This window comes from Larus michahellis, chromosome 1 (assembly GCF_964199755.1).
Source record: "Larus michahellis chromosome 1, bLarMic1.1, whole genome shotgun sequence".
NCBI lineage: Eukaryota > Metazoa > Chordata > Aves > Charadriiformes > Laridae > Larus > Larus michahellis.
This window is the reverse complement of record NC_133896.1, coordinates 85,455,443-85,482,506: the sequence shown is the minus strand read 5'-3', so window position 1 is coordinate 85,482,506 and position 27,064 is coordinate 85,455,443. Positions and strand designations below refer to the sequence as shown.

At 34.8% G+C, this 27,064-nt stretch overlaps 1 protein-coding gene across 5 annotated transcripts in view; it reads left to right on the top strand.

Annotated features, from left to right (window-relative positions):
• CCDC91 (coiled-coil domain containing 91) overlaps positions 1-27,064 on the top strand; it is a 149,689-nt gene that overhangs the window by 70,988 nt on the left and 51,637 nt on the right. For all 5 annotated transcript variants that reach the window (XM_074589674.1, XM_074589695.1, XM_074589684.1 and 2 more), the window contains 2 exons: positions 2,542-2,619; positions 15,528-15,635. In XM_074589674.1, the coding sequence (XP_074445775.1) occupies positions 2,542-2,619; positions 15,528-15,635 (186 nt within the window). The remainder of the gene's footprint in view (positions 1-2,541; positions 2,620-15,527; positions 15,636-27,064) is intronic.

Below are 27,064 nucleotides of genomic sequence, written 5' to 3'. Positions count from 1 at the left end.
AGTACACACTTCCAAAATGTGTTACTCAAAGTGACTTTGATTCTTCTCCTTATTGGGTTGTATTACAAGGACCAAGCAAGCACACATCCCTTTGAGTGATGTAACTGGAAGATTTTGAAACTGTATTTTACAGACTTTCAGAAGAAAAGGCCAGCCATCCTCAAAAGAATTGAAATGCCCTTTTACAAGTTAAAAGAAATAAACTTACAGGCCTGCTGTCTTAGCTGAAAAATCTTGCAAATAGACACAGAAAAAAGGCAGTTCATCAGATTGGATGAAGACCTTACTCGGAGGGGGCGTTTTTGTCTGTGTGCTTGTAATAATGGCCTTTCATTCTCTCTTCTACCCCTGTTGTAGAAACTGATTGCTAGACCTGACCCAAGCAAACTGATGCCTTACTATTAGTTCTGTACTGATGACTTTTTCCCTGTACTTTAGGAAATATTTTAAGAAAATTAAGTAGTCTAAAGTGTGTTGGATGGCATCTTCGTGTTGGTAGTTATACCTTGGTGTTGATGCTTCAACTTGTGTTACTGGTTTGCATTTAGTACGTGACTTTGAACAAGTCACTAATTCAGAAAAACTTGAGGCATTTTTTGCTTTGTCACTTGACTTGCCTGGTAGTGCTAGTGAGAGGCACTCTACTTTTTACCAGAACGAAATACCTTACTTCCTTGGTCAACACACGTGATCTGCTATGTCTCATTGTCACATTCAAGGTAATTCTCATAGATCTTAGATGGAAATCTTACTGGTTTAACTCTTCTCATTTAAAGGCTTCTCTCAACATGGAGTGCTTTCTCATCAGTTTTGGTTTTGTTGTTTTGGTGGGTTTTTTTTTCAGCTAGAATAGTTAATGACCATTAACTTCCTCTTTCTATATAATTCTTTTTTTTCATATTTGTGAATCCAGGATATGCTACTGTAGTAATTACATTTCCCTCATTCCCGCCCCCCGCCCCCCATGTTCACTTTTCACAGAGAGTATATTTGTTAATGATTTGTGAAGTTTTGGAGTTAAGCACTGGATCATATTTTTCCTCCTTATACCGATTCTGTAGTTTTGTATTATAAAAATACTTCTAGCTCAGCAGTTGTTGTTTTGGCTTGTTTTATTATTTATTTTTTTTTACTTGTATAACATCTGAGTTTAACTAGTTCGTGGTATCAGCAATACCTGTGTATCACAATGTGATTGAACTGTTGTACGTAGATGCTGTGCATTGTTATCTGATGTAGTAGTTTATTTACATGTCAAAATATTTCCGTCTTGGATTCTTCTGCTTCATATCAGTTGTTCTTGCAGGGCTTCAGAAAAACAACCCAAACAGTTCTATTCAAGAGAATATGAATGTCTCATTATATTTGGATGAACAATAAGAAGCTTGTATAGCTATAATTTCAAACTTTTTGGTAAGATGGCCCTTTCAGGAGAAAGAAACTGAATGGCAGAGGAGCAACCTCTAGTCAAATATAGAGTTCAAGACTGATCAATTTCTTTTTCATGGTGTTATATAGCCTTTCATAGTAAAATTGAATGTGCTTTGTTTAGACACTAGGTTTTGCTTACTTCAAACATACAGATCTTAAAAAACATACAATTGTATTAATAAATTTCAACTTGAATTCCATCCAAAAGGCAATAAATGCGTAGTGTAAGTTGTGGATGGTTTTGCCATGTAATCACTGCAAGCTAATGTTTGTGATGAATGGTTTTCTGCTTTCTGCACCATTTTGCTGAGGTGATTAAAACATCTATGACCTGCTGTACTAGCGGATTTAAGAACAGATCCCTGAAGCAACGAATGTGGCAGGAGGGAAAGTTTTTCATCTTCTTATAATTGGTGATTTGAAAAAGTGGTGCTGCTCATTGATAAGCATGAAATGCTGGTGGGAATCTAATGAGGTGTTCACATTGCAGGCTCAGATTGCTTGCCTGTGGTTTGCTTTTTTATGTAAAGGCAAAAATATTAGAATGTTCCTATCTGTGTTATTTTTACATAATACTGTGAGTAAAAAAATAGTAAACAGTAGAGCTTTATTTGAAAAGCATATTCAGGTTATCTTATGCAAGAACACTTTTCCTGAGAACATTAAGAATAAAAAAAGATTAAAAAGGAGCTATGCACTGAGTAGGAGGAGGGTGTGCTCTTCTGAGGAAACTGAATCTGATACGAGTCCATTTTAACATTTTTATGAATATAGGCAGTAAATAGTATTTACTAAGAGAATGATTTGGAAGTTGTGCCATCTACAGGTGCCAAGAAACCAGAAAAATTAGACTAACAAAGAAAATATTAAAGACATTTTGAGAACCATTTAGAATTATCTGGGGACTAATAAAGTAAAATTATGAAATACAGAAAAATAAGTTTAATATTAGGACCAACTTGAAGTAAGCATATATGTAAAGAGACAAGATCTGTGCATTTCTTCATGAAAGATACCAAAATGAGGAAATAATTGGTCTTTTACTTTCCTAATTAAAAACGTTACGTTGGATGCCTATGTTGTGTATAATCTTTCCACGTTTTTGTACAGGAAAAGCATAAGCAGGAGTTAGAAGACATGAGAAAAACTGGACATGAAGCCTTGAGTATTATCGTTGAAGAATTCAAGGTAAATGAGTTGTCAAGACAACACAATTTCCAAATAATATTATTGTAACTGTATATAATAAGTATGTACTACAGACAGTCATCTTTGGTACTATTTTTTTTTTTGGTTGCTCAGCCTCTTTCATTTTAACACTGTCTCTTCTGTTGCTTCCAATTTGGACTCTTTGGCCTGACATTTTGCATGACATATTTTCTCACTCTGCACTTTGGGAAAGTTCAAATAAAGTAGGTTAGCCGTTTTTGGTAATGAAACTTAAAACCAGAACAAAACAAAAATGTTCAGTCAATCGTGGTAAACTTCAGGTTTGATTATTTATCACATATCCACATCTTGGACCTCCTCAGTCTCAACAAACTGCACTTGCACGAAAGCAGCCTCACAGAGCAATTCAGCAGGTTTTTATCAGTAAAAGAAGGAGTTAAGGATGAAATAAGGCTGAATCTGTAACTTTTCTCTCGTGTTCTTCCTAGTTCCTCTCAGTTGGTAAGATGAAAGAACTGGCTGTTACCATGGAGGATAAACCTGTGTCTTTTGTACTATTGTGGAAACTTTCTAGTAAAAGGACAAAAACTGAATCAAGTTAGGAGAAGTAGTAGGTAAAGCTAAGAATTCTAATTAGACTTAAAGAGGTAAAAAAGATCTGACAGGAGGGAAAAAAAATGACTTGGTAGACAAATGTGAACTGGGAACACAAATCTGACCATGTAGGTAGTGAAGGGGAAATTCAAATTATAACTGCTCAGCAACAGTAATTCATGACCAAGGAATGATCTAGCATGGAGGGCAAGGAGGCCCAACTGCAGAGTGGCTTAAACTTTCTGGAAGGAGGAATGCCAGAGACAGAAGGACTCCGCGTTAGGGAGTTTCCCTTGGTGATGAAATAAGAAATGTCACAGCATTGTCTTGCAGCAATCCATCCTGGAATGTTAGTGCTCAGGGACCACTTTTGGTAAACAGAGCTGATGCTGCGGCATGAACTGAACACTAGGCTAAAATGCCTCATGCTAATCATAGAATCATGAAAGGGACCTCTGCAGATCATCTAGTCCAACCCCTCCTGCCAGAGCAGGGTCACCTAGAGCAGGTTGCACAGGAACGCGTCCAGGCGGGTTTTGAATGTCTCCAGAGTTGGAGACTCCACCACCTCTCTGGGCAGCCTGTGCCAGTGCTCTGCCACCCTCAAAGGAAAGAAGTTCCTCCTCGTGTTTAGGTGGAACTTCCTATGCTCACGTTTGTGCCAATTACCTCTTGATGCTCACGTGATCAGTGCTGGTGCAAGTGTGTATAGGGAATTGTATCATGTTGTGTCTTTGCAGACTTCTTGTAGAGCTGCTTATGGAGGTAGAACCATCCAATCCATTGTTAATGAAACCTTTTTATTTTTAAGCACTGTTGTGGTTTGGCTGGATTGGGCAATCAGAGTGACAGATGCCCCCCCTCCGCCCAAAGAGAGGAGAGGAAGAGATAAGGAGACTTACGAGTTTAGAAAAAGAACTAAACTACTTTAATGAAAATATTAACAAATAATGAAATAATAAATAATAATAAAATATTTTTTAAAAGTATACAATATATACAGAACTGTATCCAGCTCCCAGGGTGACAGTCACGTCACCAGCAGACACAGGGAAAGTCCCAGGTTGGAGTCAGCGACAGACAGGAGCTGAATTCCGGATCTGGAGTCAGGAACGCTCAGATCGGGATCAAAGGCAGACGAACAGACATGGTCCTCCTCGGATGTCTGCCATTGAAGAAAGAGACTTGACCTTTTGATCCCTCAGCTTTTATACTGAGCGTGATGCAGGTGGGATGGAATACCCTGTTGGTCAGTGTTGGGTCACCTGTCCTGTCTGCTCCTCCCTGCAGGTGGGACCCCTCTGCGCTTCTCTGTGTCTGACCCTCTAACGGGGCAAGCAGCAAAGTGAGCTGACCTTGGCTGTTATAGCAATAAGTGTAAGCAAGAGCCTCTGTGCACACCGTTCCTTGGTATAATCAGGTCTTACCACTCTGAGAGTGAACAGTTTCTGAACAATATGCTGTAAATTTCAGAGTTTCGTCAGTTAGAAGAGGCCCAGCTAAAAAGTAAAATTACAGAACAGAAAATTGGTTCTGTTTTACCTCAAACCAGGACAAGCACAAACATGTTTAATTTGCCTCAAGGAGTGTGACTCCGTTAATCACATGTTAAGTAGGCCTACTAAGCTCCAAGTCTGAGAGAGCACCATTCTGTAGGGGACCTGATGATGCTTTTAGAACCCTTTGCTTGAAGACAGCCCATGTCATAGACTGCAGAAAAGTAGAAAGTAATTTTAGTCATCATACATGTTTGTAGCAACTCATAATAAGCCTTTTAATAATTTTGCTAATAACTCTTAGTGTTCTAGCTAATGTTGAAATTGGACTATCTATAGAAATATGTCTGTCTCCATCAGTACAACTTATACTAATTTCACCTACAGGGAACCTATCCAGGAAAAATTTTCAAAAGTTTCCATTCCTGAGAAAAGTTAAGCATGGCCACTGGTGATGTCCCATTTCTCCATACCTCCCTTATTTCACTTCTGGAGAATTACTGCGTTTCTTTTCCTGTACTTTTTTTGGGACCACTTTGCAGTGGAGGATCTCAAATGGGAATTTTCTTCACACTGTCACACTTTGGATGGGCCACTGAACATGTTGCATGTCAGCATTTTTCATTTCTGTTTTGTGCTAGATTTGTATAAAATATCTGGCTGTTTCTGTTTGAACTTATATTTTAAAAACCCCAGTGAGCTATTGATAATTGCTGAACTTATGTTTCCTCCTTTTTATTTCTGAAAATATAAACAATTTGTGAAATGCAACAATTTTATAGTATAGCATGAAAGTTCTGTATGTTTTTTAGATATAGTTTTTCACCATTTAAATGCTTTTGTGTGAGCTAAAGGAGAGTTTTTCATGGATGATATTGTCCCTTTTCAGGAATAATTTCTTCATGTATAGTTGGGTAAAGGAACATGCCCATGTGCCGTATTGATTTTTGAAAACTATTTTACCAGTCAACAGCAGCTGGGAAGATCTGATATGCCTTCTGGAAAAGAAGATTTACGTTTATCAGTTTCTATGATTTGGCACAAAAGATTAGGGATTTAATTGAACACTGTGATTCTAAGCAATATTTATATTTAGCATATTATTTCTCATAGACTATTTATATTCAAGTTATATAAAGACATTCTTTAATACCAGGGAACCATGGCATGAATGTACTTCATACAGGTCTTCCTGTTGCCTCACATGGTTAGTTGCCATATTTTGGTCAATGAGATCACACTACTCTGAGGAGAAATAACATCAGATATGCCAGCCTCCAAGTAAAATACTGCAGCCAGCCTGAGTAAAATACTGCAACCAACTTGTTAGGTTTTAAAAAAAAAAAAAAAATCAAACTTTTTTTCGTTGTTTGTTTATAGCTTAAATACTTTTTCAGTAGTGCTTTGCCATGTACTTAAAAAAATAAAAAGGGAATAACAGTGAATCATCAGAGAATTCAGTGAAGGCATAAACTGTTCCGAAGTTTTGTTAGAGGAAATAATCTCATGGATTCTTTTAAAATGTTAGTTAATGGTTAATATTTCAATATCGAACAGGGTTAAGATTTTTTTTTTCTTTAAGTAAATGAGTCAAATGTGTTTTTGTAGTTAACAAAAGTAATATTAAACATTTTGGGGACTTCATAACTGCTCATATCTTCGGGAATTTATTATATTTATCAGACTTGTTGGCTGATCCCCAAATTACCTTGAGTGTGGAAATTCACCGAAGCAAGTCTACTGAATTGTTTAAAAGGTGTAGGAAGGAAAAATCTTTCTTACGATGAATACTGTCCTATTTTGCATTCCTTGGGTGTTAATAAAACAAACTGATGCAGATTATTGCAATCAAGTGCTTGTTTATGGCCCAAATTAGGTTCTGTTGCAGTCATGGGTGTTGGAATTATGACTAATTGTGTCTGATACCAGACAATTATAATTTTGTAATGCCGCTCCAAGCAGAGTTGTGGCATGGTGAATGTAATGTATCCTGGTGTAATGTAATTGGTTGCTTAAGGATAGCTGTGTAAAAAATATGAACCATTCATCATTAGCCCCAGAAAATAATCCCCAAATCCCTCAAGACCCAAATCCTCTAATTTAGGTATTGAAACTTGGATTGAACAACAATGGAAAAGGGTTGACTACTTGCCTTCTCTGCATTCCAGGCATAGATAAATCTTTCCTACTGGTAGATTTGTGAAAGTGCCTTTCTTTTGGCATACAAAGGAAAAGAGAGTTGCCACTTTTTCGCTTCTGTCTGTAAGGTTGCCAAGTTAGTAACAAAAAGCTCACATTTTTCTTACATTTAGAGCTAATTATTACTCTTTGCAGACTTACTGCAGCAGACTTGCTGTTGTTCTGTCTTTCTATGTGTGAAAATGGGTTACATTTTCTGATAATCACTCCCCTGTATTTCAGGGAATTACTTGTTGTAAACAGACAATATTTCTCCACACTGATCTTTCATTAATACCTAGGTAGACCAGACACTCAAGTTTAAGACCAAACCTTCTCAATTCCTACACTTGTTGTGACTGGTCCTTTTTAATATGGCAACAGTGTTGAAAATGGAGCTTATACAAGAAGTCAAATAATGATTTATTTTCAAGGATCTGAATATACCAAAGCCCTTAGAATTATTTCAGTTGTCTTTGGAATATTAGCTTGCCAAACATGCTGGGAAATCCATTAACAGAGACCGTTAGACACTTTGTAGCAGAAACCATCAAAAACCTTGGCCATTGTTAAGCATCTCACATTCTTATCTTCTTTTCAACAAATAAACCATCTACAACATAGTCATGAAATTTGTGTTAAAAAACATGGGAAAGCAAATTAAAAATGAACTTAGTGTTCTGTGTAGGCCAAGTTTCCCCTTCTCATGTTTACCTAATTTTGTTTAATTTCTGTCTTTCATGTCATTATTTTTTTAAACTCTTATCCCTGGTAATTAACTACAGTAAAGAAAAGTAAATGTAGATCTTGGAAATTATGCTTGTGGGATCGTGTCACATTTTAAGATATTTACCACAAGCAACATAAGGATTTTTCTTCTGCTTGTTTAATCAAGCTTTTGTCTGAAATTGTCATAGTTCTGTTAAATAGACGAGTTAAGAATTTTAATCTGTTTTGTTTATATTTCTCACCATATAAAATATCCTCTAATGTAAGCTTTAAAGAATATGAAGTTACAGGCAGGTGTATTTTTGGTGGTATTTATATACTTAGATTATTTTATGCAATTATTGGTCTTCTAAAAGATGGCTTGCATGAATCAGATGTGTGTTTCCTTTTATGGAAATTAGCTTCAAGATGCAAAGTCCTTTCCAGCCCTTTCTATAGTGAGATTTTTGTCTATAAGTTTTTGGTTTTAGGTGGTTGGGTTTTTTTCAGTGTTCCAGAATGTAAGAACAGACAGGTTTGCAAAGTACAGGGTATGTGGGGGCCGTCAGATTGTCTTTAAAAACTTCTTGTGTCAACAACAGACCTCTGAACTGAAAGGTTTCTCTGAAATAAACAAAGGAAAATTTAAAAGATTTCATTGCAAAAATTTAAAATATTTCATTCATTACCTAGAATCATGGTATCTTTTTTTTTTTTTTAACATAGTTTATCCGTAGTGAGGAGGGAAAACTCTTGAAATGTGGCCAGTTCTCAGTTCTTTAGAATACCAGCTTAGCTTATTAAGTTCCCAAGATGACAGACTGGCTCAGGAAAGTCTGACGTACGAATAAAAGGATAAATTCAAAAGTTCTTGCAAGGGCTTGCATTTCACTTCCAACTTCTATCCTTGTCTGCATGTAAGTTGCACTAGAATTCAGGTGGGCCTTGAATATAATACAATATTGTTTTTTGTCATGAAAAGCTGATGGCTGGAAAAGGAGAGATTCCTTGTCATTTTTACTGTATAGGAGTACTCATGTACAACCGTGATGCCACTGTAAAAATCTTTCTACAGAATTCCAATAAAAGCAAGGTACAGTCAAGTCTCAATCTTCTGAAGATCTGGCTATCAAAAATATTTTATTATTGATTAAAGCATCTTAGTATTTTAAAAGTAATTGTAAAAATTACAAGATATCTCTCTCTCCCTTTTTAGTAAGAATGACTTTTTATATGTGGTTCTGACTATAAAACAAAAAATAGATTGTTATATATAATAATTGAAAGGTTTGATTAAGAGTGAGTTTGCAGTTTCTTTCTGGGAGGAGTCTGCGGGAACACTGTTTTGTGGAAAATAAATCACTTAAACTCACATGCCAGTAAAACTGACGTATCTAGGTAGACTGAGCATAGTATGCAAACTGTAAATTGTTGATCCTTACTGGTATACCAAAAGCAGCTGAAAATGAAACTGAAGTTGTTACACCACTTTACAAAAACCATGTTGCCCTATTATTGTATTTGATTCACATGTCTCTTATGTTATGTCTTTGAAACACCTGACTAAATTCCAGTTCGCGCTGCAAACAGGACAGTGGCTGGAGAAACCATGAATCTTCCTCATACCCTGATGCACATCAAAATGTGTTGACCTTTTGTAAAGAATAACTTGTGAGAAGAATTTTCCACAGGAAATACTTTGTGACTTGATATGTGAAATTTCACAGTACGACCTCTGTTTAAAGCTTTGGTAGCACACTATGACTATGAGTGGAAACAATTCAGGAAACTGAACTCAACGTTTAGTTTTATTTCACTTAGAACCTACTTCATTGTAAACTACAAGTTGACTCTGACCTAAGCAGGAGTTTAATTGCTTTCATTTGGTTAATACTCACTTGTACTAAAAAACCTCTGTATTCCATAGCACCTAAATGTAAATGTTTCATTTTCACTTAAAGGGAGGCTCACCTGAAAATAGCCCGATCATAAAAATATGCTGTATCTTGGTCTTGAGGTGGATAGGTTGGATTCTGTTGAAAAAGACATTTTCAAAAATCTTTTAGATAGTTTTATTTGTATAGTATGTTTACCAGCTAATAACTGAGTTATAACACAAGCAGTACGTTTTATTGAGTTAATGTATCTTCTCCAAGGGTCAGAAAAGATTTTTTGATGCTGTTCTCTTCTCTGTTTTATCATTCAACAATTGGTTACTTGTATTTTGCTCTTAAATGAAGTGGTAGAAATTAATTAGTGGTGGAGATAGGATGTTGAATAAGCTGAATCATTGTCTAATGCTCTGAAGCACAGAAATTCTTATGTACTATTGCTGAAATTAATGCTGGTATGTAATATAGTTTGTATGTTTAAGGTAGAATGGTAACTTTACTTTTCACTAGGTCACTTTATTTTTAAAGATTACTTGTTTTGAATATCCTGACTCAGAAATTTTGAAGTACAGAAGGTATTTGATGGACTGGCTTGTAGTTAGTTAATGATGCTTGAGCAGGGAAAAGAAACCAGAGAGGATTTTTTTTTTCTTCAATTGACTAAGGGTTTTGGTGCAGTGCTTTTAAGTAACTTTATAGAATATAATGCAGCAGCCTGTGTATCATGATGCATGTTTCATACTGATGTTTCATGCGAGTTTAACGTTTTCAAACACTTCTCACATCTGAGAAGTCTGGTTTTTGCATGGATTGGAATTGCTTTTATACTGTTTTTTCAGAAGAGATGAGAGGGGATAATAAACTTTGCTTTTTTTCCTCCTGCCTTTTTTTTTTTTTTCTGACTAGTTTTTTCGCCCTATAAAAAGAGGAGGGAGTTCGCAGAGATTTGGCAATTTGTTACGGTTAGGGAATTTGGGATGAATTTGGGGGTAACAATCTATATTTTGTCTATATAATTTGAGAAAGATTCTCATAAATTCTAGCTTTTGGGCATACAATAAATCCTGTTCTGGACAAGCAGCTGTGGTTTCTATTGCCGGTAGAATTAAGAAAATATGCACTAGCGCTGGGCAAATAGGTTTGTATTAAAAGTGGGCTGGAGTGTCTGTGCTGTGGTTTTGGCAAAATCTTAGTGATCGCACTTTTGCCTTTCCAAGGGTGAGGACAAATTTTAGAAAGCATCTAGTACTCTATACATAACACAACCTGTATGAATACAGGATAAAATTTTGTGATCCCTTGTATTTTTCTGATCTTTAAACTTTTCTTCTCAGATTCGGTACAGTACAGTCTTTCAGTCTCTGGTCTGTACACAGTGGTGCAGTTCCCTGGTGTTCCCCCCGTACATGTAGTGCATTGTCAATTACATTCCAGCACTACTTAATTCTCTGACCATTGCTAAGGCATGTAATAAAGATGTGTGTTCCCTTAAGGACACCCCAAGGTCATTATGGATAAAGTTCTTATTATGATGTTTGGATATAGTTTTAACTTGGGGTCTTCCAAAATTACTCTCATGTATGAAATTTAAAGCTAAGATTAGCTCTTTATCTGAGCTCAAACAGGAGTTTGGACTAATTTACTTAAAGTTTTATTTTGTTTTGGTAAAATTACAGTTTATAAAATTAAGATGAATTAACTTTTAATCTTTCTGCAAACTAATTAAAAAATGTTTTGTACGGTCATTTAAATGTATAAAGGTTTTGATAATTGTTTGAGAAAATAATTGTTTCTGTGATGATTTTGGCTATAAAGTTTGAGGCTTAAAACTTGACTGAATTTTAGCTTTGGTTAGCTAAGATTATGCCAAGTTGAAAAAGAATTATAACTGAACCAAACCTAGTAAAACAATGTCAGTGTAGACATTAATTCTTGTTTTACTCAGTTAATCTATTTTTTTTGTCCAGTTTGGTAATGGTAAAAGTGTAATATGAGATACAGGAAATGTTAATAGGCAACGTATAAATGTTTTTCTGATTCTGGAGCTGTGGTGATATTGTTTGCTTTCTTTTCAGAAGTCAGAGGAAAGATGTTACTATTCTTATTTTATTGTACCTAAATTTACTTTGATTATTTAATACATAAGCCTTGTAAATTGTGTCTTTCTTTGATTAGTGGAAAAGCATCAGTTCGAATGATGATGTACTTATGATAACTATGGTTCTTTCTTATATTCATGCATGGCTTTGTTTGAATTTTAAGCAAACTGCTTTAAGTAATAGCTTATCTAAGGTACCACAGTCCTTTAAACTGTTCCCTGATACAATGATTTACATAAGAGGTTGGGAGGCAGGGGATTTTTGAAAGCCCAGGAAATTGCAAATGGGAAAAGAATGACTTTATTTGGCTCTAGCAAAGTCCTAAAAGGCGACCTCACTTTTGGTTAAAAGCAGATATAGTTAGGGCTTGTGAAGTCTGTTGGGCTGAAGAAGGAAGGAGAAAAAAACAAAAAGCCAAGAAGCAGTAAGGACTAGCTGATAAATGTAAAGAAATCTTGAAAATATGACTATGACTATAACAAATGTAGACTGAGGCAACAAACGTGATAGGAGTGTAGAAAGAGATCCACAACAAGACTGATTCCTCTTGCTGTCACAGTTCTGAAACTGGCTATTAGTACAGGATGATCCTAGCCACCCTGTGTCAAGGAAGTTCATTGCACAATATATAGAAGGAGAAATGAATTACCAAGAGCGCCCATATTGAAATCCTACCCTTTGACTTCACGCAACAGATGCTGTAGGGTACATTCTACTGTAACCTTCTTTGAAATGATTCAATGACCTATTTCAAGGAGACTGCTTCAAGACTGACAGCTTGATATTGGGTTAGTGGACACACATTTATGGAACATCAGTCCGCCAGGATAATTGTGTAATTAATTAAGGAAGAAGGTGATGTTTCAGCAGCAATAAGTAGTTGCCAGAATAGCAATTAGTCAAAAGACTTTTAGTGTCATTGTACTGCAGGAAGTATGTAACTATAAGTGAAAGATGCCTGTTGTCAGATAGCTGAATGTATGGTTTATTTTAATAAAGTAGTTGATTATCTTGAAAATTGCAAAAGCACTGTATGGATATCATGCATCTCTGTTGTATTTATCTTATTAAGAATCCTTAAATGGTGGTTGTGATCAGACGAAGAAAATGACATCATTTTTTAACTCCATGTTTTCTGTTTTCTTTTTTGTGTGTGTGTGTAGTTTTTTTAAAATCTTGAAAAGACATTGTTTTATGACATCTTTATGTTCATATTTACTTTTTATAGTCAGCCGGAGCCATGCAGTTGTAGGATATACACGGTGAAAAAAGTAGTGTCCTAGGCAACAACTGCATGTTAGATTAGAATTAAAGGAAATTGTCAAGTTTGCCTTTTATTTTAAAAATCATCTTGTTTCTGATAACTTATTAAATATGGGACGTGATTTCAATGATAAATTAAGAATAATGAAAGCCTTAATTTAAAGGGCAAGATACATTTGTCTAGTCATGCCAATTATCTGTGACACTTTTCTGTTCATACTTCAGAAGAGTATACTTTCTGTTTTATAGAAGTGCCTTATCTGACAGTATGGACAATAATGTATACTTTCTGTTTTATAGAAGTGCCTTATCTGACAGTATTGACAATAATGTTAAGTCCTGAGCATAAAAATTTTCTCAGAAGTATAAGAGCATTCTACACTGCAGAACAAATTGGAGCTCAGCATTCTATTTTGATTGTAAGCATATCTTAAAACAATAAGGTTCTGAGAATCTTCAGATTCCTCTTGGAAATGAAAAATCTTGTATTAAGGAGTAATTGATATTTTAGGGTATTGTGTGACACACCTCATCTTCTTTTAAGTGACTTGAAAAGATTTAGTCCTTGACATAAATAAATTATACTGTATTTTAAAGGCCTGTTTGACTGGCTGGTCTGCTGTATCTCTCCGTAGAAAATAAAGATTTTTGTCTGGAGAATTTTTTATGGCACAACATGGAAGCTACTGTTGAAGTACTGTGCTACATAGGGGAATTTTTCTCTGTCTCCTTACTTGGCCATCTAGTGGAATCGTCAAATACAGAATCAATTCTGTGGTACTACTTAAACTATGTTAGTAGTGTGTATGATAGAAAAGGAAGGCTTTTATTTCTGAATGTGGAATTTCATGTATTTTCTAAAGAAAATAATAAGAAGAAAATTAAGTTAAAAATTTAACAACCTGTACATGCCATACAATGAATAATAATTATTTCCTTGAATACTGAAAGTTCTTTATAATATTTCATAGGAATTTAACAGTCACAAGTTAAGTTTGCATAGTGCATAAAGTGACTCAGCCCTTGGCATGAGCAAGAATCTATCTGAGAAACTGCATTTCAACTTGATGACCATTCTGTTTACTCTTTTCCCTAAGATCAGAATTTGAATTTTTTTTCTCTTGTGCCAGTTATGTGAAACAATTCTTGGTCACAATGGGCAAAAAACTCCATACCCCAAAGTACAGACTTAATTTTGGCCGGCGATATGTGGCAATTCTAGTTTATACACAGTAGGATTTAGCATATGAAGTTTCACATACAGAAGTTATACTTCTTTGAGAGTTAAGTTTTTGTGATTGCCTGAATTTATATCAATAAAAGAAGTAAATTTAGTTGGAAATAAATTGACTTTTATGAAAGTAAGCTTATAGCTTGCTAAATCCCCTGCAAACACCAGCAAACGTATTCTTACCCTTTGATTAAAATATATGTTAAGTACCATTTTTTACGTTTTAAATCTTTCTGAACCTGTGCTGAAAACTACTACCATACTATAGCATTACTGAAGAACACTGATTTTGGCATAAGACATTAATTAGTGTAATATTTGGAAAGGTAGTTCAAAATAGTCCAAATTGTCAATTTGGAAAGGTTGTTCAAAAAAGGTGGGGTTTTTTGTATACTTTTTTTAAAAAAAAAAAGTGTTCAAAATTGTATTTAATATGTGTATGTTAAGTTCCACGAAGTAAATGTATCTCTACAATAAAAATTATTTGAAAGATGGTATTTTTTTTCTTTGTCTTCATTTGGGCCAAAGGTCTGTTTTCTATAAAACTTACGTCTGTTTTAACTTACATAGTAATTTCAGCTACTTCACTATATTGATTTCTAGTTAAAAATAGTTTGCTACGTTGTGTATAAATAGGCCAATGAGTATTTGGAAAGTGACATAAATATTTTATAATATTAGGGAAAAAGACTTGCATAGCATGAGTTAAGTAAATCCTGCATTAAAATACCATCATTGTTTAAGGAAGCCCTGAGTGTAATTGCTCAAATGGTAATTTGGTTTTTCACGTACCTGAATTTTTTATTTCTCTTTCTGCATTCAGATGCTGGAAATTCTGCTGAGTTCAGTCAAGTGCATGTGAATATAGACATGTGCATGCATACGTGCTCATACACAGAGAGTTCCTAATTTTATCATCTTTTTGTTACTGTCCTGGTACTTTGACTTCCACTGCTTCACATTTGAGTGTGAACTTCCTGGGGGGGGGGGCGTTCTTTTATGTTTTAAATTACTCAGAATTTCCATCTGCTTTTACTTGACTTGTGGTTGTGAAGATCATGCTTGGCCCATGGGATCTTACACTGTGCCGAGAGGATGTGGAGTTTTGTCAGCCAGGGAAATATGTCTGGCTTTTTTTTTTTTTTTCTTCAGGAGCTTTCATATGCTTCTCTTCTTGTGTGGTCCCACCAAACTGAGTATATTTAACAGAAATACTCTCCCTCTCTATCTTCTGTGTGCTGCTGTCTTTTAAGCAGACTATGTATAAGTAATCCGAGATCGAAAAAATTTCAGTCCTGACTGAGAACAAGGTAGTGTTACATAGAAAGGTACTTTAATAGTTGCGCGTTCCAAATTTATAACAGCATTCCACATTCTGGTAATACACAAGTATTAGTAGATCTGCAGTTACCAATAAACATACCAGTTATATCTTTCTTGAATATTCTGTGCTTTCTTTTTGCAGGCACTGCTACAATCTACAGTTCAACAGCAAGAAGCAGCTATTGAAAAACAGTATATACTAGCAATTGAAAAACATTCTCACAAATGTGAAGAACTTCTTAACGCTCAGGTATGGATGTGCAGATACAAAAATCTTCATGATTTTCTTGTAGTTTCAACTCTCTTCTGTTTGAAAAAATACTAACATATATGATCACCAAAGAAAATAATCAATTTTTCATGTCATATTCTCAGCATAACAGTAAACACAAGTATTTAAAAATGCAAAATAAATAATGACTCTTCATTTGTTGGGATCAAAGTTGTTTTATAACATTTAAACCCGCTTAGAACAAATTCAAGAAGAGTGTAGTACTGAGAAAAAGTCTCAGAGCAACTTAATACTTACTCCTTTAACAGCTGCCGTTTTCTGTAGTCTTGGAGGAAACATGCAATTATTTTTAATTTATGTAGTTAAATGCAGGATTTGATTGTATGGGATATGCACAAGCTTTTGGTCCAAATTTTTTGATGCTTCTTAGGTGGTAGACACAAACATCTGTTGTCCAAACCATTGTTATTTCATAGAAATCTTACATAAAAAAACTCCAAACCTAGCTATGAGGAATTACATAATACTCAGAAATATATATACATAAATAGGCCTGTATTGGCTCATTTAATGTGACGAGTAAAAGCACACTGCATAGCAAGTATTTGGAATCACATCAGTTATTGATGAGTATCTGAACAGTGTAAACCTGCTTTATTATTGAAAATATCTTGGTTTGACTTAAGCACAGCTCTTAAATCAAAATAATAATGAACATCAGTATATAAGTTTATAAAGAGAAAAAGCTAATTTGCTAATAGCATCCTGCAGTTGTTTACATTGCAGTTAATAGTATTAGCAGTTACCTTTTAAGTACTGTTAGCAACAGTTTACTAAGAATACAAAGGATAATATTTTATTTAATTTTCTTGGGGTAAACTAGATCTAAGTACATCAAAAGTCCACTTGAAGTATTCCACCATTTCCAACTGTGTTTTATGACCATTTCACTGTTCTGACTGTATCAATTAACACTTAATGCAAACATGTATTAAGTATATAAGCATCTGTATAAACAGTATGAAGGAAAGATGTCATACTTCTGAGAAATCTGTTCCATCATGAATGAGTTTATTGCACTGAACTACAGTTATTTAATGTTTACCATAAAGCTCTAAAAAGCAAGTAAAAATGAATTTTTAAGAAAATATTTTTGTTTCTGAAATGAACATATTGTTTACTGACTTGATATCATTTTCTGAATGTTAACAAGGAGTGAATCTCATAAAATCTGGAAGCATTGTAGGAAGATTTTTTGAGGGTGTACTTACAGAAAATATTACAAAAATATTGCTCCTGTGATCTGTTACACTTGCATCGCAAACCCAAAGGTGGGGACAGAAATGTGGAAACATGTTCAAGAGTTTCAGTTACCTGGGGAGAACCCAACAATGTAAGGGACCTATTCTTGGTCGTAGGACAGGAGAGTACTTAGGACATAACAGTGCCCAGTTCACATCGTATCTACATTTAACACCCCCTTTGAATCCCAGAAAAGTTATACCTTTTGTTTACAAACTTCCAAGTCATTTCTCACTCAACTCAGTTGAGGTTTACCACCTTTAATTGTAGTATAAAACTGGGATTTTGAAGCCTAATCAAGTAGCCAAGTGTGAGTGCTTATGGTAGAACTAGCGGGTTTAAGAAAATAAGATTTATACTGGCAAATTTTGTTTGCTCATAAATCTTTGTTGGAAGAGGTCTGAGAAAAGTGTAGTATGTTTTTATTCTTTTTGAATACAGCTATTCTTAAATATATGCTTTGGTGTTTGTTTTAACATTTGTTTTTATTCAAATGGTTTTGTTCTGTGCTGTTAAGATTGCTGAAATGATTACTCATGATTATATAACAAGTTGATTAGTATTCTATGTTATGGGATTGTATATGCATATCCACCTTTACATGGAGAGTTGTGAGTATCTATATCACTGTAAAGAATTTTTTTGCACATTATTAATCACACAGTGCAAGGATGTTCTGTATACAAATACAGCTACTTTTTTTTTTTTGTTCTGTTCTGATATTCTTGCCTTACAAGCAGTATTTTGCCTTCAAACTTTTAAGCCCACATAAAACTTTGTCAGCCCAGATAATTTTATGTCCTTATTTGCCATTCCTTCTCAATTTTCTGCTGTTTTATTTCCAGTTCCATAAAATCAAGATTATCTCATGTAATAACTCCTTCCTCATGCTTTATCCTAATCCCATTTTCCTTCTAAATTCCCGTACCCCACCCTCTCAAAAATGTCTCTTTAAAAAGAAGGACAGGCTGTTTTTCTCTCCTTGTTTTTAATCTATTGTTAGAGTTTATTTAAGTTTCTGATTTTGAAACTGTATTTTATCAAGGTGTTTTGCCTGTGATGGAGATTCATGTTAAAAGTCTGTCTAGACAGGTACCATACTGCTGATAACAGTCAGTGTGCAAGGCTGTATCTTGCAGGGTAGGGGAAGATGTGAAAGGCGTAGTTTTATGGTTGTATCTCAGTTTCCTGCTGGACAAATTTCTGCAATTCATCTTTGATTATTACATATGAGGTTTTGCAGCATGTCGGCTAGCTGTAGGTAACATCATCATCATCCAGAGGAGGGAACAATCAGCTCATCAACACAAGTTGTCTTCAGTTCTGTATCTTGTTTCAGGTCTGTCACCTACCTTTTCACTGTACTCCTTGAAATCTAACTCCATAGGTCTGCAGTTTAGGACATTGCTAAAATTGCAGAAACTTCTCCAAAGTAAAATTCTGAGACATTTTTTATTCTGGCCCTTCTGACAGATGTCTTCCCCAGCTTTCCTAAAGTAAGAAAGTTCTGGTCTTATTTTCTAGTTTACCTTCATTTGCTTGAAGTTCAATATACTCTCTGAGATACTCTGCTGAATTGCCTCTTAGTAAAGAGTTCCTCTGTATTAATCATTATTACTATCCATTGCCTTTGAAACAAACACTTGAGAGATGAGCTGGTGATATCAGTTACTATTCAGTTACTGCCCGCAGATGCTAGGTATTTCTACATCTACCCTTTTCTTAGTCCATTAATGTCACTTGTTTTGAATATCCAATCTCAAATGTCCCTGAGGTCTGGAGCTTATGGGTCACCTTCCCCCTTTCCTGGAATGTGTTGAAAGGACCAGTCCCCTCAAAGAAATTTGTGACCACTGTAATGGATGCTTCCTGGGGAACAATCTCTAGGGCTGCTGGTTTGTTTTCTTTTTTTTTTTTTAAGGAAGTACACTCTCATATCAACATTTCAAAAAGCAAACCAGGCATTCTCATGGCATATTCAGGGGCACCAAGGTCATGGTGTCCTTCACCAATGAACAGGACAATGAGAAGTCTTCTCTATGACAGAAATCAGTCACGTCATATAGTGAATATTTAGGAAAGCAATGCATGTCATTTATATGTTTCTAGCATTTGAGAATATCAGAGAAAATGTCATTGGAAAACACATCAGTTTATTACAAGTTGGAAAATCACAAATTTCATCCTTATCTCTTTCCGAGACACAAATATTTGATGTTGCCTTCTGATAATGAACAACAACTTTGAGATCTTGTGGTTTTATTCATGTGCTATATGAAAATACATATTGAAAAACATGATTAACAAATTTTCAAATATAAATTTTTAATACTCAGAAGATGAAGGCACATATAACAGTAGGTTAATAAAACTTCTTCAGTATGGTCAGATATTGGTCAGTGCTAGAAGTGAGATGCCTCATGGTGTAGAACAATATGTATCTTAATTATTATTATTAATATTAAAAACCAAAACCAAATTCAAACAAAACCCCAAACCAAACCAGACATCTGACAGTAAAATTTATCTCTCAGTGAGATAACTGACAAATTTTGATCATAGTTCTACCTTCTCTAGTAAGTGCTAACGATCTTTTATGACAAATGAGGCATGGAAAAGGTCTACAGGCTATGCATACTTCAATTTTTAGCGTCAAAGAGCAGCAATATATATATGTAAAATTTAAATTCATTTAGTATGTGTCATACTAATGGAAAAATATGGTTTCATTGCTGAGACCTCTTAACTAAGCAGTTGCCCAGGCTGGATGCTGGATGCAGCTAACAGAGGCAGGTATCACTGGCAATATTCTGCTGTTCCATACTTCAGTACGTGGAATAGAGTGTCTTTCAGCTTTCTCTCTTTTCCAGTGTTAGAAACAGAAGTAGTCTGTTCAAACATCGAAGTAGGTTTTTCTTCTGAACACAGAGGAGACATAGAGACTTCAGTAACTTCAAAAAGCATGGACCATAAAAGGCACTGTAAAAAGATGGAGTAAGTAAGCAAGCATCTATTTTTTAAAAGTACTTACTATGTAGGACTAGGATATTCGAAGGAATTTTCTCATTAAGGTTGCTAGATCATGACCCTGAAAATGTAAAAGGAATTACCTGTTCTCACTGGAAGCCCTAGAAATTATGATGTATAAGAAATTTCTCTCACTATTCAATCAAAACAGATGGTGTCAAAAAGGTAGACTATATTGAGGTTGATTTTTATATTCTTTTTAAAACAGTCAATGGTCTGTGTATTAAGGTAAAATAAAATCTTAAATACCTGCAGCAAATCACTTCTCACTTATGAGAAGTCATTTCCCCTCTCTTTATTTATATTGCACTTTTCGTCCCTTATCTTGATGGTGTCCTTCCTTGCTGTCTTCTAAACAGTGTGAAAAGTGCATTCTTGGATGGGGGGGGATTAAAATATATGTGAAGCAAGGCTCAGATCACACATTTCCCTCTCTAAATTATGACTTGACATTATTCCTCTTTTTCTCTTTGTCTTCCTGAGGAAACACTGTCAATCAAAGAGATAAAACTGGACGTTATGTGTACTGTTTTCATGCTTGGATGTAGTTAAAGGGGATATGTTTTACTGTGGTCCTTAATTATGTTAGTCTGCATATTTTCCATTTTGATTCATGTAAAAGAAGAATAAAGAAAGACAAGGAATAGAAGTCTTTAATTCTGTAGTTCAGTTGCATGCATATTCCTTTCCTGGGCTGGACTTCTTTTCTTCTACTCAGTGAACCCTTGAGGATGTGCCATAAGGACGTGTAGCATGCAGTTTTCCTTTGTATAGAGAATATTATGCTGAATTTTTTCCATAGTTTTAAGAAGCCAAAAGAGCTGCTAGTATAATTGCTGAGAGAGAACAGTACACAAAAGTGTCACACAAAAAGGAAAGAACTCAGTTGAATGCTTCTTCTGCACTTTGACATGTTATTATTTTTCATGATGATTTTATGTGAAGCTATGAAACAAATCTTGCATTTGTAGATGGAACAACATTTAAGATAAGTAGAATTAGCCCCATGTCCTTAGTTCTTTTTCCACTCCACTTTATCATGATCTTAGTTGTCATTTGTGTGATAAATAGTAGTTCAAAATCTGTTGGATGGTGCATGAAATCTTGTGGCCTTTTTTTGAGACATGCTCAAAAAAGTACTGGCGTACCTTCAATTTGAAAACAATTTGCTTAAAGGTCAGTCAGAATAGAAGTTCCATTTGCTAAAACTCAGTTTTTTTGGCGTGTATGATGCTTCCAAGAACAGCCTGTGGAGAAGCAGGAAACTGATGTGACAATAGTAATGGGCTGCTGGAATGTGATAGATACCTTCTCCAGTATTTGGATGTTGCATTTTGATGTCTTTTGCATAGCCTTCTGTGAAGACTATTAGTAAGTTCCCCAACAATTCCCAAAATGTCAAATGTACAAAGTACTTGTCTTATATAGCAAGCGATTGTTTGTTTGCTAGAGAAAATATTTATTTCATTCAGCAACTTAGTTTCACAGTCAGGGAGTACAGTCTTCTATTATTTTAAATCTTGTTTTTACATCTACTCATAATTTGCAGCATGTTTATATAATAATGCTTATTTTCTTAACTTTGATTTTTTTAATTTGTCCCCTCTTGTAAACAAGAGATTCTATGTTTTTCCCATCTAATGATAGTAATTGTGAAATCTATTTAATGCCTGCTCTAGAAGGGAGCATATGCAAACCAGTTTCTTAAGAGAATTTTAAATATTTGCATTTTAGGAGATATTAGCCAATTTTTGCAGTGAGAGTAGTAGGTAATTGAATTAATTGAATAATCCTGAAGATTTGCAGACTGAAAAAATGAAGAATGCAGTGGACGTAACCTTTCTGGTTCATTAATTCCAATTATGATAGGTTTGGAAATGCTGCTATGTCCCCTTTTTTGGCATTTCCTCTCAGTTCTCAGAAATCTTGCATTTTACTGCTGTGGGAATAATTGTTTGTTCATTGCCTCCAAAACTAAGTACTTCCTGTTAGTCATTCCCATTACATTTTCATCTAATTCACTTTGCACCTAACCTCTAATCCTTAAACATAGTTCATCTAGATGTGGCGTTTCAGGTCTGTCGCTCTTCTGCCAAAAGCGAAGTTAGACATTCTTAAAAATTATTTATTCTCTGGTAGTTCCTGACTATGTAAAGGGGGAAAAAAGTATATATTAGAATTGCCAATCTGAGCCATTTATTCATAAACTCATAATGCTTCCATGATTTCTGCACGTGTAGAGACAATTAGAGTGAAAAGACCAAGAATCAGCTATTCCTGTGCTGGGAAGGCTTGCTTTTTTTTGTTGGTTGGGGTGGGTTTTTTTCCTTAAATCCTGAAAAAGTTTGATTTATCCTCACTCTGCATTTTGGTTTTGTATGTGTTGACTTTGTATCCAGTATTGCTTAGTATTTACCTCACAAAGTAAAAGTTACATTGCTAAGATCAAAAAGGCATATCTATTTTTTTGAAAAAATGTAAATCCTTACCAGAGTCTTCTAACTTCATTTCAATTTGCATACTGTCACAAGCTAGTTAGAGGATGATTTTGCAGTCCCTTTACACTGTTAATTCAGCCAGGATACTTTCAGAGTATCAACCAAAAATCCTATTTGGAAATTGCATTTGCTTCCTTGAATTTGTCAAGTTCCACTTGAAAGTAGTTTTTTGGTGTGACTTTTTTTCTTTCTGCCTTTTGCTTGTATATCAAGTTTCCTTAAAATCTTAATTACATGTTGTGAATGCATATCGTCAGCTCTCATCAATACTGAACAACTAAGTAATATACTATGATTTTTCTCCTCAATTATTTTTCTGTTAGCTTTTCAACAGAAAAAAAAATTTTTCCTCCGTTTTGCTGTCTTCTGCTACTGCACATTTTGCTCTTTATATTGCTCATATTTTAGGAGTTCATTTCCTTTCATTTTTCCTGATAGATGGAGCAATTCTGTGAGAGCTCATACAGACTGGGCAAGAAATTAGATCACAGAACCAGAAGGGATAATCAATACTTCATTTTTTTTTCCTTCATATTTTTACTGAAGTTCCTTATCTCTGTATCCTTAAGACCTCAAAGTTTGCGGGGTCTTTTAATAGACTCTACTACTATGTATGCTTTCTGAGAAAAGTATTTTCATTATTAGATGACTTTGGCTTCTTACTTTATTTATAAACAATAAAGCACATAAGCTTAATTTTCAGCCTCCGATGTGCCTCATAGTATACAGTTTACATACTGTCTGTATACTGCTGAGGAGAAGTTTAGGCTTAGTTATTTTATCACCACTATTATAATTTTTCTTTATGTTTTCATCGTTTTAACTTTTCTGGTTCAATAATGTTCTGCTGATTCTTGAGCTTTCTCTTAGAAAAGTTTTCCTGCTTTGTTAGCCACTTGGACCTCAAACTGGCAAAAAGATACAGTTCAACCATGCAGTAATAAGTTATAATTTGAGGAAGTGGGAATATGTAACAGATGTTGGAATTCTTCAGACAGATTTTCCACCTTGCGCTGCCAAACAGTCAGATGCCACAGATAGTGAGGACAGTGTAGGAAACCAGTTATGACTACCAGATCTTGTCATTTGACTTGAGCGTAGTTTAGCGGTGGTGAAGAAAAGGTACAGTATGAAAGAATATGCTGTTAAATATAGCTAGCCTTTCTACAGGAGCAGAAAACTATTATTAGTGTTTTAATAAGGTTGCCTTTTTCCTCAGGATAATATTTAGAATAGGATGTAGAAACGGGCATATTTTGATAACATTACAAAATGATGATGCCGTAACTGTTTATCTTTGCTATGTCATCTCCATCATAGAGATAACGTTTCCCACGACCTGTGTTATTTCTTCCTACTGTTAGATTCCTTCATGAGAGACAGAAATAAAAGTAGACCTTCGTGGGTTAAGAATGTTTCTTGTTAAAATGGGTGAATAAATTTGAATTGGTGCATTCTTAAAAAGCCCAATCCAGTGTTTTATTATTCCTGCTGATGAATGTGGTACTGAAACATTTGCTAAAGGTTTATGAAGGTAATTTTTTCCAAATCTCAAGGGACAGGGATTGTTCTATGTCCATATGTAATGAAGGTACAAAAACCATGTATTTACATTGGAGATGAGAGATAAAGTCTTATTATGCTGGTGTTTTTTCTGTTAAACTACTACGTACAGTGCAGTTTCATAAGATTAAAAAATTCAGTAGTTTTTTGTTACAAGATAAATTGGTCATTCACTGAAGGTGAATTAGACATACATATGTCTTAATGTACTGTTTTTCAGAATGGTGCTATTAAAAGAATGTTCCAAGTGTAACTTCATTAGTGTGTGTGAAAATTCTTTGCTCAGATTAAATATTTGTGAAAGTTTGAAATATCATTATTTTGTTGCAGTGATACTGCAAATAATGCAAGCTTTTTTTTTTTTCCATTTAGTATTATGGTATTTACATTAACTGCGGTTGTTCTGTAATGTTTGGTGGTTTTTTCTGAATGATTATCTAACTGACTACTTTTACATAAGTTATGAATAGCAGCTAACAAAATTAATTTATCCGTACTGAATTCGGTCATCCGTACATGATGATTTACTCAGTATTGTGAAGGAACCAATCAGCAGAAACATAAAATGCATGCCTGTTAGTTATAGCAAAAGAATCGGATCCTCAGTTGTGGATTAAATCCTGTACTTCTTTCCTTTTAAATGAAATAGTACAGGGCCCAGGAAGAAACTATATATTTTTAAAAAGCATTTCAGTTCATGTAAGACACCCTGTTTTCTGTTTTCCTTTGAATTTGCGGATTAGGATTAATAGGAAAGTGCAAGGAATTACAACTGTACTGAATTAGAATTGTTTATTAATAGCTGTAATACAGTGTGTTAGCTGTAAAATAGCTCATATCCTGAATTATTTCATTCAGTCTATGACTTATTAATATATGCGATGTAATCCTTCAAAAGATGCTTACCTGAAAGAAAAATGTCATGATTCCTCAGAAATAAATTTAATATATAAAAATAACAAAAAAGACTGACTAGTTGCTATTGTGATTAAATCTGTTTACAATCTCTTCTGTGACTCACATTCCAGGAAAAAAAGAAAGATTTTTTTGATTTCTTTTTTACAGGAATCAAGAAAAACCACAGAACCTCTGTATTTATATTTGAATCTACATCAAACGATTTTCATTTGGAACCATTGCCTAGAGAACTTGCAGGGAGGAAAACATTATAACCTATTTTTGAATGCCTTTTGTTTTAAGTTGATTTTCAGAAGACTCTACTTGACCCTCTCTTGCTACTTTCCAGAGAGTAGGGTAGAAATACTATTATTTCTCTCCACTTTGGGATACCACTTTTCTAAAAAGTTTTGGTTTTTTTCATTTGTTGAAAGATACTTTGTTGTGTTCACATTGGGCCATCACATCCCACTACAATTTGCTCTTCAGAATTTTCACACATCAGAATTTTGCACTCTTACCCTGTCTAAGGAATAAAAGGAAGCAAATCATAGATTTGTCAGAAAGAGGGTTAGGTGGGGGTGCTGGGCTGTGGAAGTCAGTTCAGGCAAAGTGAAGCATTAAAGAGCTATACTATTTGTTGTACCTAATCTTAAGGTTTTTAGATCTGTCTGAGTATCTCTCCATAGTGTTCTACTGTCTACTGTGCCTTATAGATAACACGTGCAATGTGAATGTGCGCCTAGCAAACTTACACTGGCTGAAATAATTTTTGTTGCACTGAAGTGGAGTTTTCACTGAGATTTATTTTGGCCTCACACTGATACATCCACCATATTTCAATTCAGGAAATTTTTTGTTGTGGTTTTGTTTTTGTTTTTTTTTTAAGATTATCTGTAGTCATAACTTTTCATCAGTTTCCATTTTTGCACTTTAGTCCAGAGAGTTAGTAAGGTATATTGTGTAACAACAGATTCAAAGCTCCAACACGTTTAGAATTTTCTTACCTGTTGTCTGGTTCTTGGATTGTTGATTATTAAAGGAAATCTTCAATTTCCATTTAAAAACTTCTTGGATAATGTCTTATAGTCTACACAGCTTAGGTGCTTTTTTCCAAATACAATGCTCCATAAGTAGGTCTTCATCATAACTTTTACGGGAAAAGCGGAATAGACTTGATTATTTTTCATAGGACTGTTTCGTCTGATGAACTCATTAGCCTGCATACAGGAGGCTGATCACTCTTTCTTGAACGCTTTTTTAGGTTTACTTGCTGAAGAGTGGGCAATATCCTCTTGACTGGATATTGCCAGGAGGCCTCCAACTTTGACGTCCACATAAGCCTAAGAGAAGGTGGTCTCTACAGTGCTTGGGAATCAACATTCATTGTGTAGATAGCTCAGAATGGTGCCTTAAGTCTCAACGTTCTTCCTTTATTCCTTTAATACTGTCTAACAGAGAGAGGAACACGTTCATAATTCTTACCTGTGGAGACTGGAAATGCTGAATAGGATTCATTCGGCTCACCTCCTTACTATAGCTTTTATTCCTGCTGAGAAGGGGAGGGGCTTATGAAATCATTTTGCTTAGCCGTAGGCATTTATCACGGCATATGTAATCTTTGATTCAGCAATGGTCTGTATTTATAAGAGACCTTTACTACAGTTGAACAAAAATCTACCGACCAAGTAAACAAACCTAAAACATGCTGTTATTTCCTGTTTGCTGAAAATACAAGAGCACTTGAAAGCTCTCAAATGTGTAAGTGCTGAAGTGAAACTGTCACCTTTTATATGTTTTAACCTTCAACTCCCTTTAATAACTTCATTTAAAAGACCAACTGAGGAAGCACTGACCGTATATAAAGTTCATCATGGCCGTTTAGTACCAGAGTCCGAAGTCATCCTATATATGTCTAGAAAATTAATGTACCTAATTCTTCTATGTAATAGCTTCTACTTAGAAGGTATATGGATTATTTTTAAATCTGAAGCACAAAGCTAGTTGCCCTAATTTGAAGACTAGTTCCAGAGGAGTTAAAATAGCTTGCTGTCATTTAAACTAACAGCTTGGAAATCTATTCATACATTTATAAATCCTTTCCTTTGCATTACTGCTTTTTTTTTTTTGAAAATCTGTCAGAATGCTGTCATAAAATAG